Source organism: Leucoraja erinacea, unplaced genomic scaffold, assembly GCF_028641065.1.
Source record: "Leucoraja erinacea ecotype New England unplaced genomic scaffold, Leri_hhj_1 Leri_340S, whole genome shotgun sequence".
Lineage (NCBI taxonomy): Eukaryota > Metazoa > Chordata > Chondrichthyes > Rajiformes > Rajidae > Leucoraja > Leucoraja erinaceus.
In genome coordinates this window covers 3114-18910 of record NW_026576241.1, presented here as the reverse complement: position 1 = coordinate 18910, position 15797 = coordinate 3114, and the positions used below count along the sequence as shown (strand labels likewise).

The following is a 15797-nucleotide window of genomic DNA, read 5'->3' as shown; positions in this document are numbered from 1 at the left end:
AGCATTTTTGTCTACCTTATACATACACCAAGCCAATCAACCTACTAACCTGGATGTCTTCGGAGTGTGGGCGGAAACTGACGATCTCGGAGAAAACCCACGTGGTCATGGGGGGGATCGTGCAAACTCCGCACAGACAGCGCCCCGTAGTCGGGATGGAACCTGCGAGGCAGCAACTCTGCCGCTGCGCCACCGTGCCGCCCCCGACAGTCATTGATTGTCCATTTTGTTTCCTAGATGCCTGCAGGACAACGACTGGGACTTCAATCAGGCTGCGCAAATCTTCACACAGCTCAAGGTTAGTTTGTTAACATGTCGGGGGTGAGAAATGGGAACCATAAACTCTCTCTCTCTCTCTCTCCCTCCCCCTTCACCCCACCCCTCCCCCCCCCCCCTCTCCCCTCCCCCTCTCCCTCCCCCCCCCCCCCAGGGCTCAGTTTGTTTCTTTCCCCCTCCTTCCATCACATAGACCACACGTGCAAGAGTTGTTTCCAAGTCCCCAGGGTTGAGCCGTCCACAGTATAGAGATGCAGGGATTCATTTTCCCTGGTGAATGGGTCAGAACTAGAGTGGGTGGGTGGGTGGAAGATGCACTTAAAGGCAATAACATTTAGTGCCAGATAAAGTCTGATCAAAGATGGGCCGAATGGCCTCATTCTGCTCCCATCACTTACAACCTTATAGTAGTTCAGGACCTCTCTCTGGTTGTGCTCTAGGACAATTCAATAGACCATAGGGGCAGGAGTAGGCCACTCGGCCCTTCACCGCCATGGCTGATCATCGCCAATCAGCATTCAAGAAGGAACTGCAGATGCTGGAAAATCGAAGGTACACAAAAATGCTGGAGAAACTCAGCGGGTGCAGGAGTGAAGGAAATAGGCAACGTTTCACTGCCCAACGCATCACTGGTTCCTCACTCCCCTCAGCATCGATGGGTTTGAAGAAGGGTTTCGGCCCGAAACGTTGACTATTTCCTTCGCTCCATAGATGATGCTGCACCCGCTGAGTTTCTCCAGCATTTTTGTGTACCTTCCACAATCAGTACCCCGTTCCTGCCTTCTCCCCATTTCCCCTGACTGCGCTATCTTTAACAGCCCTATCTAGCTCTCTCTTGAAAGCATCCAGAGAACCCGCCTCCACCGATTTCACAGTGGGGCGGACAAAATGTGTAGGAAGGAACAGCAGATGCTGGTTAAAAATGAAGGAAGACACAAAGTGCTGGAGTAACTCAGCGGGGGGACGGGCAGCATTTCTAGAGAGAAGGAATGGGTGACGTTTCAGATTCAGATTCAGATTCAATTTTAATTGTCATTGTCAGTGTACAGTACAGAGACAACGAAATGCATTTCAGATTCCCTTCAGATTTCTCGACCCGAAACGTCACCCATTCCTTCTCTCCAGAGACGCTGTGCCTGTCCCCCGCTGAGTTACTCCAGCACTTTGCGTCTGCGGTTGAAGCCGGCATCTGCAGTTCCTTCCAATAGAAAGTACGTTGGCCCGCGTTTTTTGTTTTTTTTCTTCTTCTTTTCTTCTTTCCCCTTCCTTCCCTCTCTCCCCTGAGCTCTGTTGACTGCGAACAGTCTCTTCAGCTGTCCTTCAAACTGTGTTTGTGCTTTGAACTGTGCTCTCTTTCAGGCTGAAGGCAAAATTCCTGAAATAGCGTTTGTGAGGCAGCTATGAAGAACACCAGTGTTACACTAACCACCCTTCAGAGCCAGGGCTCTGGAGTTTGCAGTGGGAGACTCGAGCCTCACCTAAACAATATTCAAGTACAATGTGAAAGCCTCTGGCCATCTTATAGACTCAATACTTTTCTAGCGCTTTGCTATTCTGGTTTCCCACGACTAGTTTCATCCATGTTTATTCAACTCTAGTGTATTTTTTTTAACTTTTTTTTGTTTTTGAGTTGTGTAAACTTTTTGTGTAAGGTGCCAGTGTTCTCAAATATGTTTTTTGTTTGGGGGGGGGGGGGGTTGGGGGGGGGGGGGGGAGGGGGGTGATGAAGAGGATTAGGGCCACTGTGGGAGGGGGGTTGGTGTTAGGGTCATGGAGGGGGAGGGGAGGGGAGGGGTGGGGGTTTGAGTTGGGCTGTGCAAGGGGTAGGCAGACTCTTTGATCCTTGGAGGAGAGGGGGTGGGGGGGGGGTCTTAAAGGGGGCAGAGTTTTTTTTTGGGGTGGAAAGGTGGGATATGGGCTTTGGAGGGGGGGGGTGGGAGGGGGGAGGAGGGGGGGAGAGGAAGCAGGGCTAAGTTTTCAACTTTGAGAGGAAACGCGCATTCCCGTGGCTGCCTCCTTCAGATTGTATGACCCCAGCCTTTGTCCACCACTGCTCTCTCTCTCATAGTGTGGACTATCTCAGGCAGGTCCACGGGCTCCGTTCCTGAGACCCTCCGTTCCTCTGAGACCCTCTCCCCCCTCTCTCCCTCTCTCCCCCCCTCTCTCCTCCCCTCTCTCCCTCTCTCTCTCTCTCTCTCCTCCTCCCCCCCACCCTTCTCTCCCTCTCTCCCTCTCCCCTCCCTCCCTCTCCCTCTCTCCCCTCCCTCTCCCCCTCCCTCCCGTCCCTCTCCCCCTCCCCGACACCTCCTGAACCCTCCCCTGCTCGACACACCAGTGAACAGCCTTGTTAACAAGCCCTGCCTTTGTGTTCAGTATGGCACTGTTGACGCTCCAAGCTCCATGCCTGCTGGGACTGCCGTGTCGTGCTCCTGTGTCAGCCTATCCCCCCCCACCCCCCCCCCCCCCCCTCCCTGCCCTCAACACACAGAAGGCGATGATCACCTTGTTAAACGGCACGTCATTATGTTCAGCGTGGCACTGTTGAAGCCCCAAATCCCGTTTCTGTGGCAACTTTTTCCCACTCTACAAATCCGGCCTCCAAAGTGTGTGTTGAGAGGTTTTTTTCCCCCCCAAAAAGGTGAAAATGCATCTACTTATTTTGCCCGCCAATAATCCATCCTTGTTCCTTTCCACTGAAACAGGAAAGGCGGGCACCCCAATGTTAATAGGAAGCATATCTGTTTGGCAGCTTTACACCCAAGCAAAATACTGACGCTACAAAGTGGATTTGTGCTTGGTGAAGTTTGTGTTAACGGGCAGTCTGTATTTCTGGAGGTTTATCATAGGAGCAGTACCCAATATAAGCCCACTCTTCAGACTTCAAACCCCCAAGGACTGGACTCTCTCCCATTTTATTTCGATTGGCATGAAAATTCAACATTAAGCTCTTGGAAAATCTCAACCGTGCGAGCGTTGCGGTCTTGCCGTTTATCCACGCTCTTTTCCGGCCCACCTTGGTCTAATCCGTGGCTGGATAGTCTGTTCTTGTCCCCAAGCTGAGAGCAACGCAGCCAAGTATTTGATAGCTGTTCCACACCGCCCCGACAAGCCCACAAAAGGTGTCAACTTCTTCTCTCTTTCCATCCCATCTTCCCCGACCCCCACCTCAACACACGTCCTGATATCCTCCATTTCCTCGCTGTTCTCGGGGCGACTTCAAACAACCGCACCTCAGTCCCACCCCTGTAGTTTTATGAGCGGGTGAAATTCCACCTTGTGGATCGGGCACAGCGGACTGGAGTCTCAGTCCACGCCTGTGGTGTTAAACCCAGACCACTCGCTACATTTAGTAGTTGCCACAGTCGGTAGAACGGGCACGGCTAATTCGTGGGCCCAGCGGTTGGTGATCCCTGGGAGGGTTGAGGGTGGGGAGGGGGGGGGGGGGGGGGTGGGCTTTAGACAGCTCTGTATCCTGGTGTGGGCCTCAGCCACGTTTCTGTGCAGGAACGGCCTAAGATTGTACGGGCGTTGAATCCCTATCGTGCTGCGTCCACTCTATGGTGCTGAAGCTCCTCGTCCAGTCTCGAACGTGTAGTGTCTATCTCGCCTTCCAGTGGGTTTATAGGGATGGGTGAGGGTGGGGGTGGGGTGGGGGGGGGGGGTATGGTTGGGGTTTTTGCGGGGAGCGGATGGAGGGGAGGGTAACGTTATTTCACACGCGGTCTGTGTGAGCTGCAAGCTAATGGGAGGGATATTCCACTGCACCCTTGCGGTGGGAGACCAGGGCTAGAACATGCAGCTGAGCACTCACTGCCTGGTCGAGCTCACTGCCCTGGCTTGTATCCTTGACTGTAATCCTTTACGGCCCCCAGTGTCACTACCACCGCCCGATTGTAGAAATTCTGTTCCGGGCGCTGAAGTGTAAAGTGGGCGTTGTGTAGAGAGGGGGTGTTTGGTGTTCTAGTGTGTGTGCGTGTGTGTGTGTGTGTGTGTCCTGCCAGGTGTGAGAGGCTTTGTGTTTAAGGCTCGCTTTGTTTGGACAGCCCTCTCTCTCTCTCTATGCTTGTAAAATGTGGAATTGCACCTTTCGGTGAAGCGCTGCTGTGTTGCTCGTGCACGACTGCTGAACGGAGCCATCGACCGCTCCGACACCAGCCGCGTCCGCTTGGATAGCCAATATGAAAGCCGTGCCGTGTTTGCGGGAGTGTTCCTGTTCTGCCAGCATGCGTGCGTGCGTGCGTGCTTGTCACCAAGTTTAAATTAGCCTTTTGCAAAAAGTGCATTTGCTTCGAGTGAATCCTCTTCCTCTCACACTCACACACACACACACACACACACAATGCCCAAGTGGGACTAGCGGGCTGTGTCGTGTGTGTGTTGTGTTGTGTGTGCCCCGCTGCGTCTCACCCGTGGGAGGAAAGTGAACCCTGGGCATATCGCTGCCTTTTGGAAGAAGGCCTCTCTGTGTACCGCTCGCTGGGCCCGTGGGCCCGTTTCATGAACCATTGACTTTGCCACGAAAGCTTGCGGCTCCCGGCGGCCGATCGGGGAGCGGCGGAGATCTGCTCGACGCCCCCAGCACGTGCGTCCACGACTTAACGCTTCCTCGTGAAGGAGGGAGGAGGCTGGAGTCGAGGGACCGACACGACACAACGAGAGAACGAGAACTTTATCTACGCCGGCTTCAACACCCCATCCAATGTATCCCCCCTCCCCTCCCAGAGATCTCTCGACGATGTGCACTGTGTTTGGAGCTTGCGCTGAGTTTTAAATGTTGCTCGGTTTCTGCAAGGCGTGCCCTCAGACCAGTCTCCGAGTAGATGAACCCTATCGATCGTTAGAGCTGGGGAATGGGGAATATGTGGAGTGGAGCCACGGATTGTGGATCGTGCCACAGTTCCCCTCCTGTCAACCCTCCCCTTCAATGATGGTCGAACACAGGGGATACTCCAACCCCCCCCCCCCCCCACCCCGCCCCTTACAACATCCACTCTTGTCGTCAGACTGGGGAGCCCACCCTTCGTTCTAGTGATAGCTTAAAAAAAAAAAGACCCTTGAAAGAAAAATGCATTCACTTCCCCCATCTCACACACACTGTGGCAATCTTCTCCTCACCGTGCCCCAGAGACAAAGGTCACATCATAATGTCACACCTTGAGTCACCTCTGGAGGCTTTCCACCGATTGATTGATCGAACGATCGAACGAGTTAATTGTCGAGTTAATGAATGAATGAATTATCGGGGGGGTGAGGGGCGGGGGCCTCAGCCTTGGCTCGGATCAGATCGGATCGGATCGCCACTCTCGCTCCTTGAATGGCCGGCCAACCGAAGGAAAGGGCATTAAGGTGACGGGTACATTTGTACACGATTCCCCCCCCACCAGAAACCGCTGGGCAGATGCCAGTGTGTTGCAAGTGTGGTCCTGAAATGCCAATTTGTGGCAGTGGGTGACCATGCAGGTGCCGTGACTGCGCCTATTCTTGCTGCTGTGCCGGTTTGCTATGTAGACTCGTCCCTCTCATCTCCCCCTCCCTCCCTCCCTCCATCCCTCCCTCTCCTCTCCCGCTCTCTCTCATTCTCCAGCCAGCCTGCATCTCTCTCCGTTTGGCAACCACAGCCCAGGCACGCTGGTGTACGTCTAACATGAGGCAATAGTGTGTGTGTGTGTGTGAGAGAGAGACGCACACACTTGCCCCTTAAATACAAGTATGTATTTCTCCCTTTCTCCCTCCCTCCCTCCCTCCCTCCTTCTCTTCCCAATGGCAGTGCCCACCTCCCCTTCCCACTTGACCAGGGTGTGGGTGACCAGTCACCAGAGAGACGTTCACTAATGCCTGCCGCCGAGTACATACATTGGACTGTTCGTCTACACTCCCACTGCGGGCAGCCAGCACCGACGGGGGTGTACCTGCCTTTATGACCCATCCCACCCAGGCCTGGCACTGGCCCTCCCTCTGCCAGCTCCCCTCTCACGATGGGAGATGCCAGGGCTCCGGTGTGAGTGCCGCCCAGCTTGCCCTCGGTACAAGTACCGCTCGCAGCAGCCCGCCCCGGCTGCTTTGCCTCCCCCCACCCCCGTGCTCGCTTTCCCACCCAGCCAGTAAGCTCGACACATTCCCAGCGTGGGGGAGAGATCTCCATCTAAAACTGGCCGCTCTAAACACATCCGCGGGCAGGAGAAAGGTTGCTACAGGATTCTGGAAACACAGTCAAGCTCCGGCTCTGAGCCGCACTCTTCCCCCTCCCCACCCCCACCCCCGCCTCTTCCTTCCCTCTGGGGAAGGGGTTTGTGCGGAGGCACTGCCCTGGGAGCAGGGGCTTTGCGGGTGGGGGCGGGGAGGAGATTTAATCTCCGTGAAGAACCCCACTCCGCCACGATCGGGGGAGGGCTACTGCCGACCGACCGACGGACTCCATCCCGGCATAGCCGAGGCGGTGACGGAGAGACTGCCGAGCAGACCACGCTCCCAGACGACTGCTCTCCCCTCCCCTCCCCTTGATGGATGCATCGGACGGACGCTCCCCGTGGCTCGAGTGGGGAGTCTGAGCCGCCGCTGGGCTCCATCGCCAACGGACCACGACAAGATGCTGTCTGTGCTCCCCGACATCCTGTAGCAAAGCTTCCTACTGCCCCCCCCCCCCCGAGGGAGACCCCCTTCACACAACCCAAACGCAGCCACGTGTGCCCGAACAGTCCAGTGTCTGTCCTCAGCCGCCATCTTGAAGCGTCGCCATTTTATATTTGAGCATCGGGTGGAATGGTCCCTTTATTCTATATATATATATATGATCAATAGCTCATATTGATAACCACGGCCTGTTGTTTTTGCTCCCTTTGTGCAAGGTCTCTTACCCCAATGTCATTTACTTCTGGCTCTGGAAAGCAAATTATTGTTGATCCCCTTGTAAATAAAACACACTTTTTCTGACTAATACCTTCACCGGCCGACTTGTGGTTTTTTTTTCTCCCGTCCGTCTCTCCATGGGAGTTGGGCCGGGGTGGGGATAGAATGACACAGCGTGGAAGCAGGCCCTTCGGCCCAACTTGCCCATGCCGGCCAGCACGTCCCATCTACACTAAACACTCGCCCAGTAGCGAAAAAGACTACAAAAAGTAGTAAACACTGCCCAGTCCATCATCGGCTCTGACCTCCCTTCCATCGAGGGGATCTATCACAGTCGCTGCCTCAAAAAGGCTGGCAGTATCATCAAAGACCCACACACCATCCTGGCCACACACTGATCTCCCTGCTACCTTCAGGTAGAAGGTACAGGAGCCTGAAGACTGCAACATCCAGGTTCAGGAATAGCTACTTCCCCACAGCCATTAAACTTAACTCAAACAAAACTTCAGGTAGAAGGTACATAGAAACATAGAAATTAGGTGCAGGAGTAGAGGCCATTCGGCCCCTTCGAGCCTGCACCGCCATTCAATATGATCATGGCTGATCGTCCAACTCAGTATCCCGTACCTGCCTTCTCTCCATACCCCCTGATCCCCTTAGCCACAAGGGCCACATCTAACTCCCTCTTAAATATAGCCAATGAACTGTGGCCTCGACTACCCTCTGTGGCAGAGAATTCCACAGATTCACCACTCTCTGTGTGAAAAAAGTTCTTCTCATCTCGGTTTTAAAGGATTTCCCCCTTATCCTTAAGCTGTGACCCCTTGTCCTGGACTTCCCCAACATCGGGAACAATCTTCCTGCATCTAGCCTGTCCAACCCCTTAAGTGTAGGAAGGAGCTGGATTACACCAAGGATTGACACAAAATGCTGACGTAACTCAGCGGAGCAGGCAGCAACTCTGGATAGAAGGAGTGGGTGACCTATTGGGTCGAGACTCGAGACCCTTCTTCACTCCTCAGACCTCAAACATCACCCATTGCTTATCCCCGGAGATACTGCATGTCCCACTTTTGCCAATTTGTCTCCCATCTACGCTAGTCCCGCCTGCCTGTGTTTGGCCAATATCCCTCTAAACCTGTCATAACTGTTCCTGAGACATTCCGATAGTCCCAGCCTCAACTACCTCGTCCGGCAGCTCGTTCCATATACCCACCATCCTGTGCATAAAAGAGATACTCCTCAGATTCGTATTTCAACCTTTCCCCCCTCACCTTATGTCCTCTGGTTCTCGATTCCCCAACTCTGGCCAAGAGACCCAATCTATCTTTGTACACCTCTATAAGATCACCCCTCATCCTCCTGCGCTCCAAGGAATAGAGACCCAGCCTGCTCAACCTCTCCCTGTAGCTCAGGCCCCTCGAGTCCTGGCAACATCCTCGTAAATCTTCTCTGTATCCTTTGGTATATTAGCTTTCATAGCGAAAGGATTTGAGTATAGGAGCAGGGAGGTTCTACTGCAGTTGTACAGGGTCTTGGTGAGACCACACCTGGAGTATTGCGTACAGTTTTGGTCTCCAAATCTGAGGAAGGACATTATTGCCATAGAGGGAGTGCAGAGACGGTTCACCAGACTGATTCCTGGGATGTCAGGACTGTCTTATGAAGAAAGACTGGATAGACTTGGTTTATACTCTCTAGAATTTAGGAGATTGAGAGGGGATCTTATAGAAACTTACAAAATTCTTAAGGGGTTGGGCAGGCTAGATGCAGGAAGATTGCTCCCGATGTTGGGGAAGTCCAGGACAAGGGGTCACAGCTTAAGGATAAGGGGGAAATCCTTTAAAACTGAGATGAGAAGAACCTTTTTCACACAGAGAGTGGTGAATCTCTGGCACTCTCTACCGCAGAGGGTAGTCGAGGCCACAGTTCATTGGCTATATTTAAGAGGGAGTTAGATGTGGCCCTTGTGGCTAAGGGGATCAGGGGGTATGGAGAGAAGGCAGGTACGGGATACTGAGTTGGATGATCAGCCATGATCATATTGAATGGCGGTGCAGGCTCGAAGGGCCCGAATGGCCTACTCCTGCACCTAATTTCTATGTTTCTATGTTACTCTTGCTGATGAAGGCCAAAAGCCTTGTTGACCAAGCCTTATCTACCTGCGACTCCACCTTTAGGGAGCTAAGCACCTACACTCCTAGATCCCTCTGCTCTACAACTTGGATGTCCTGAAACCATCGGTAACTGTTTGTAAGAAATATTAAGTGTTACTGGTTTAATCGAATATATAGTGTTGTCACAGTAATCCCGAATAAGGCACCCTTCAACTTAAATCCCAGACCGAACAGGAGGCTGTAAACCTGTGATAGTGTACTAGAATACTCCCAAGATAGACACAAAAAAGCTGGTGTAACTCAGCGGGACAGACAGCATCTCCAGAGAAAAGAAATGGGTGACTTTTTGGGTCAAGACCCTTCTTCAGATGTTCCCAGCCTCTCCAAACTCTTAGTAGGAATGGGGTGGCACGGTAGCGCAGCGGTAGAGTTGCTGCCTCACAGCGCCAGAGACCCGGGTTCGATCCTGACTACGGGTGCTGTCTGTACCGAGTTACTACTCTTCGAGACTGGACAGACTCAGCTTGTACTCGCTAGAATTTAGAAGATTGAGGGGGGATCTTATAGAAACTTACAACATTCTTAAGGGGTTGGGCAGGCTAGATGCAGGAAGATTGTTCCCGATGTTGGGGAAGTCCAGAACAAGGGGTCACACACAGTTTAAGGATAAGGGGAAAAATCCTTTAGGACCGAGATGAGAAAAACATTTTTCACACAGAGAGTGGTGAATCTGTGGAATTCTCTGCCACAGAGGGTAGTTGAGGCCCACACAGTTCATTGGCTATATTTAAGAGGGAGTTAGATGTGGCCCTTGTGGTAAAGGGATCAGGGGGTATGGAGAGAAGGCAGGCACGGGATACTGAGTTGGATGATCAGCCATGATCATATTGAATGGCGGTGCAGGCTCGAAGGGCCGAATGGCCTACTCCTGCACCTATTGTCTATGTTCGAAGTAACATGCTTGAGTTCAGCTCCTGGCAACAAGAGACTGGGTGCAGGACTAGCGATGCCAAGATGCCAGCATCTCTGGATGGGACCACCCCCCTCCCACACAGTCCTAAATGGCCGACCCCTTATTCTTAAACTGTGTGTGGCCCCTTGTTCTGGACTCCCCCAACATGGGGAACATTTTTCCTGCATCTAGCCTGTCCAACCCATTTAGAATTTTATGTTTCTATAACATCCCCTCTCATCCTTCTAAATTCCAGTGAATACAAGCCCAGTTGAACCATTCTTTCATCATATGACAGTCCCGCCAATCCCGGGAATTAACCTGGTGAACCTACGCTGGGCTCCCTCAATAGCAAGAATGTCCTTCCTCAAATTAGGGGACCAAAACTGCGCACAATACTCCAGGTGTGATCTCACCAGGGCCATGTACAACTGCACTTTGCTCCCATACTCAACTCCTCTTGTTATGAAGGCCAACATGCCATTAGCTTTCTTCACTGCCTGCTGTACCTGCATGCTGACTTTCAATGCTGATCATATTGAATGGCGGTGCAGGCTCGAAGGGCCGAATGGCCTCTACTCCTGCACCTATTGTCTATGTTCGAAGTAACGTGTTTGAGTTCAGCTCCTGGCAACAAGAGACTGGGTGCAGGACTAGCGATGCCAAGATGCCAGCATCTCTGGATGGGACCACCCCCCTCCCACATGAAAGGAACAGTGCCCACCCCTTCTAACAGCAGAGATAGAGTTCCTGCCTCATAGCGCCAGAGGCAGCATTTTCTATCCATGTCAGTACCCTACCCCCAATACCATGTGCTCTAATTTTGCCCACTAATCTCCTATGTGGGGCCTTATCAAAGGCGTTCTGAAAGTCCAGATACACTACATCCACTGGCTCTCCCTTGTCAGTGGCGAAGGGCCGATTTCCCCACTGTAGCTCTGAAAGACACACACAGTGCTGGAGTATCTCAGCAGGAGAAACAGCATTTCTGGAGAACATGGATAGATTGTAAGTTCAGAAGTGATAGGAGCAGAATTAGGCCATTCAGCCCATCAAGTCTACTCCGCCGTTCGATCATGGCTGATCTATCTCTCCCCATTCTCCTGCCTTCTCCCCGTAACCCCTGACACCCGCACTAATCAAGAATCTATCTATCTCTGCCTTAAAAATATCCACTGACTTGTGGCCTCCACAGCCGTCTGTGGCAAAGAATCCCACAGATTCACCACCCTCTGACTGAAGAAATTCCTCCTCATCTCCTTCCTAAAAGAACGTCCCTTTAATTCTGAGGCTGTGCCCTCTGGTCCTAGACTCTCCCACTAGTGGAAACATCCTCTCCACATCCACTCTATCCAGGCCTTTCACTATTCTGTACGTTTCAATGAGGTCCCCCCTCATCCTTCTAAACTCCAGCGAGTACAGGCCCAGTGCCGACAAACGCTCATCGTATGTTAACCCACTCATTCCTGGGATCGTTCTTGTAAACCTCCTCTGGACCCTCTCCAGAGCCGGCACATCCTTCCTCAGATACGGGGCCCAAAATTGCTCACACTCCAAATGCGGCCTAGACTAGCGCCTTGTAGAGCCTCAGCGTTACAACCCCTGTTTTTGTATCCAAACCCTCTCGAAATAACTGCGTTTGCCTTCCTTACTGCCGATTCCACCCAGATTAACATTGGGAATCCTGCACCAGCGCTCCCAAGTCCACCTGCACCTCCGATTTCTGGATTCTCTCCCCATTTGGAAAATTATCGACCCCTTTATTGCTACGACCAACATGCACGACTTCACACTTTATTCAAGTTCGAGTTCATGTTTATTGTCACTTCACCAATTAAGGAACTGTGAAATGTTTAAGAAGGAACTGCAGATGCTGGAAAATCGAAGGTAGACAACAATGCTGGAGAAATAGACAATAGGTGCAGGAGTAGAGGCCATTCGGCCCTTCGAGCCAGCACCGCCATTCAATGTGATCATGGCTGATCATCCCCAATCAGTACCCCGTTCCTGCCTTCTCCCCATATCCCCTGACTCCGCTATTTTTAAGAGCCCTATCTTGCTCTCTCTTGAAAGCATCCAGAGAACCGGCCTCCACCAGGCAGAGAATTCCACAGACTCACAACTCTCTGTGAGAGAAAGTGTTTCCTCGTCTCCGTTCTAAATGGCTTACCCCTTATTCTTAAACTGTGTGTGTGTGTGTGTGGCCCCTGGTTCTGGACTCCCCCAACATCGGGAACATGTTTCCTGCCTCTAGCGTGTCCAAGCCCTTAACAATCTTATATGTTTCAATGAGATCCCCTCTCATCCTTCTAAACACCACAGAGTGTACAAGCCCACAGCCGCTCCACATTCTCTCAGCGGATGAGGCAGCATCTATGGAGCGAGGGAAATAGGCGACGTTTCGGGTCGAGACTCTTCTACAGAGGTACACAGTGAGATTTGAGAGACCATACAGCCATACTAAGTGAGAGCAACAAGACACACAGCACCTTAAAATAAAGTTTAAAATAAACTTCCACCACAGTGGAATCCACCATTCCCCACTGTGATGGAAGGCAATAAAGTTCAGGTATCTTCCCCGTGGTGGTCGGGGCCTTGAACTCTCCGCAGCTCGACGCTGCCGACGGTCCAATGTTCAAGCCTTCTCGTCAGGATGATGGGAACTCCGGAGTCGGGACGGATTGGGACACCCCGTGGCAAGGAGCTCCCATCACTGGCGTTCCTCGGCAAAGGATCGCACGCTCCGCGATGTTACAGTCCGCGCCACGCCACGCCCGCGGCTTGAAGCTCCAGGGCCGGTCTCCGGGAAAGGTCCCGGCAGGGGGGGGACTGAGATACGACACGGAGAAAGATCGAAATCTCCCTCGAGGTAAGTGGCTGAACCATCTCCGCCCACTCTCCCAACCTGTCCAAGTCCTTCTGCAGACTCCCTGCTCTCTCTACTCTACCTGCCCCTTCGTATCATCCACAAATATGGCCACAAAGCCTCCAATCAGTGACGTTTCAAGTGGCGACCCATCTTCATAGAAACATAGACAACAGGAGGAGGCCATTCGGCCCTTCGAGCCAGCATGGCCATTCAATATGATCACGGCTGATCATCCACAATCAGTTCCCCGTTTCTGCTTTCTCCCCATATCCCTTGATTCCGTTAGCCCTAAGAGCTAAATCTAACTCTCTCTTGAAAACATCCAGTGAATCGGCCTCCACTGCCTTCTGTGGCAGAGAATTCCACAGATTCACAACTCTCTGGGTGAAGAAGGTTTTTCCTCATCTCGGTCCTAAATGGCCGACCCCTTATTCTTAAACTGTGTGGCCCCTGGTTCTGGACTCCCCCAACATGGGGAACATTTTTCCTGCATCTAGCCTGTCCAACCCTTCAAGAATTTTATGTTTCTATAACATACCCTCTCATCCTTCTAAATTCCAGTGAATACAAGCCCAGTTGACCCATTCTTTCATCATATCACAGTCCTGCCATCTCGGGAATTAACCTGGTGAACCTACGCTGGGCTCCCTCAATAGCAAGAATGTCCTTCCTCAAATTAGGGGACCAAAACTGCACACAATACTCCAGGTGTGATGTCACCAGGGCCCTGTACAACTGCACTTTGCTCCCATACTCAACTCCTCTTGTTATGAAGGCCAACATGCCATTAGCTTTCTTCACTGCCTGCTGTACCTGCATGAGGGGGGATCTTATAGAAACTTACAAAATTCTTAAGGGGTTGGACAGGCTAGATGCAGGAAGATTGTTCCCGATGTTAGGTAAGTCCAGAACAAGGGGTCACAGTTTAAGGATAAGGGGGAAATCTTTTAGGACTGAGATGAGAAAAACATTTTTTTTCCCACACAGAGAGTGGTGAATCTGTGGAATTCTCTGCCACAGAAGGTAGTTGAGGCCACACTGTTCATTGGCTATATTTAAGAAGGAGTTAGATGTGGGATCAGGGGGTATGGAGAGAAGGCAGGGATGGGATACTGAGTTGGATGATCAGCCATGATCATATTGAATGGCGGTGCAGGCTCGAAGGTCCGAATGGCCTCTACTGCTGCACCTATTTTCTATGTTTCTATAGACACCTTAACAGCGGCTGAGTCAGAATTGGTAGAGCAGAGATAGTGCCCTCACCCCCCCTTGTCTAAACATTAGCCAAAGAGCAATTAGCAGCTGATTAACTGCTGGGATAAGTCTAACTCTTGGGTTTATTCCACTGTTGACCCAGCCAGGGAAATGCCATTGTTCTGTCCGTTCCCCAACTTCAAAGGGCCATTTACACCTCTCTCTGTGTGAGCCAGAGGCTCCTTTACACAAGGGACTGATGAGGCTGCAGCACTTTCCAAACTGCATTGTGCTGAGGTCAGGCTGGGTCTCGCTGACATCAGACAGGAACGTGTCTGTTCTTGTTCAAGAAGGAACTGCAGATGCTGGAAAAAAATCGAAGGTGGACAAAAATGCTGGAGAAACTCAGCGGGTGAGGCAGCATCTATGGAGCGAAGGAAATAGGCGAAGTTTCGGGTCGAGACCCTTTTTCATACTTCATACAGAGAAGGTTCACCAGACTGATTCCTGGGATGGCAGGACTTTCATATGAAGAAAGACTGGATAGACTCAGCTTGTACTCGCTAGAATTTAGAAACTTATAGAAACTTACAAAATTCTTAAGGGGTTGGACAGGCTAGATACAGGAAGATTGTTCTCGATGTTGGGGAAGTCCAGAACAAGGGGTCACAGTTTAAGGATAAGGGGAAATTCCTTTTAGGACCGAGATGAGAAAACATTTTTCACACAGAGAGTGGTGAATCTGTGGAATTCTCTGCCACAGAAGGTAATTGAGGCCACAGTTCATTGGGTATATTTAAGAGGGAGTTAGATGTGGCTAAAGGGATCAGGGAGTATGGAGAGAAGGCAGGGATGGGATACTGAGTTGGATGATCAACCATGGTCATATTGAATGGTGGTGCAGGCTCGAAGGACCGAATGGCCTACTCCTGCACCTATTTTCTATGTTTCTATGGAGCGAAGGAATAGGTGACGTTTCGGGTCGAGACCCTTGGGTCTCGACCCGAAATGTTACCTGTTCCTTCTGAATAAATTTGGCAACTTGAGCGCCCAGTAGCGAAAAAGACTACAAAAAGTAGTAAACACTGCCCAGTCCATCATCGGCTCTGACCTCCCTTCCATCGAGGGGATCTATCACAGTCGCTGCCTCAAAAAGGCTGGCAGCATCATCAAAGACCCACACACCATCCTGGCCACACACTCATCTCCCCGCTACCTTCAGGTAGAAGGTACATAGAAACATAGAAATTAGGTGCAGGAGTAGGCCATTCGGCCCTTCGAGCCAGCACCGCCATTCAATATGATCATGGCTGATCATCCAACTCAGTATCCTGTACCTGCCTTCCCTCCATACCCCCTGATCCCCTTAGCCACAAGGGCCACATCTAACTCCCTCTTAAATATAGCCAATGAACTGTGGCCTCGACTACCCTCTGTGGCAGAGAGTTCCAGAGATTCGCCACTCTCTATGTGAAAAAAGTTCTTCTCACCTCGGTTTTAAAGGATTTCCCCCTTATCCTTAAGCTGTGACCCCTTGTCCTGG

The 15797-nt window shown here is 51.7% G+C and overlaps 1 protein-coding gene across 3 annotated transcripts in view; it reads left to right on the top strand.

The window, feature by feature from the left end:
* Positions 1-1931, top strand: part of nxf1b (nuclear RNA export factor 1b) — a 103967-nt gene extending 102036 nt beyond the window's left edge. For all 3 annotated transcript variants that reach the window (XM_055630345.1, XM_055630343.1, XM_055630344.1), the window contains 2 exons: positions 238-298; positions 1636-1931. In XM_055630345.1, the coding sequence (XP_055486320.1) occupies positions 238-298; positions 1636-1680 (106 nt within the window). In that variant the 3' untranslated portion in view covers positions 1681-1931. The remainder of the gene's footprint in view (positions 1-237; positions 299-1635) is intronic.
* Positions 1932-15797: the final 13866 nt, after the last annotated feature.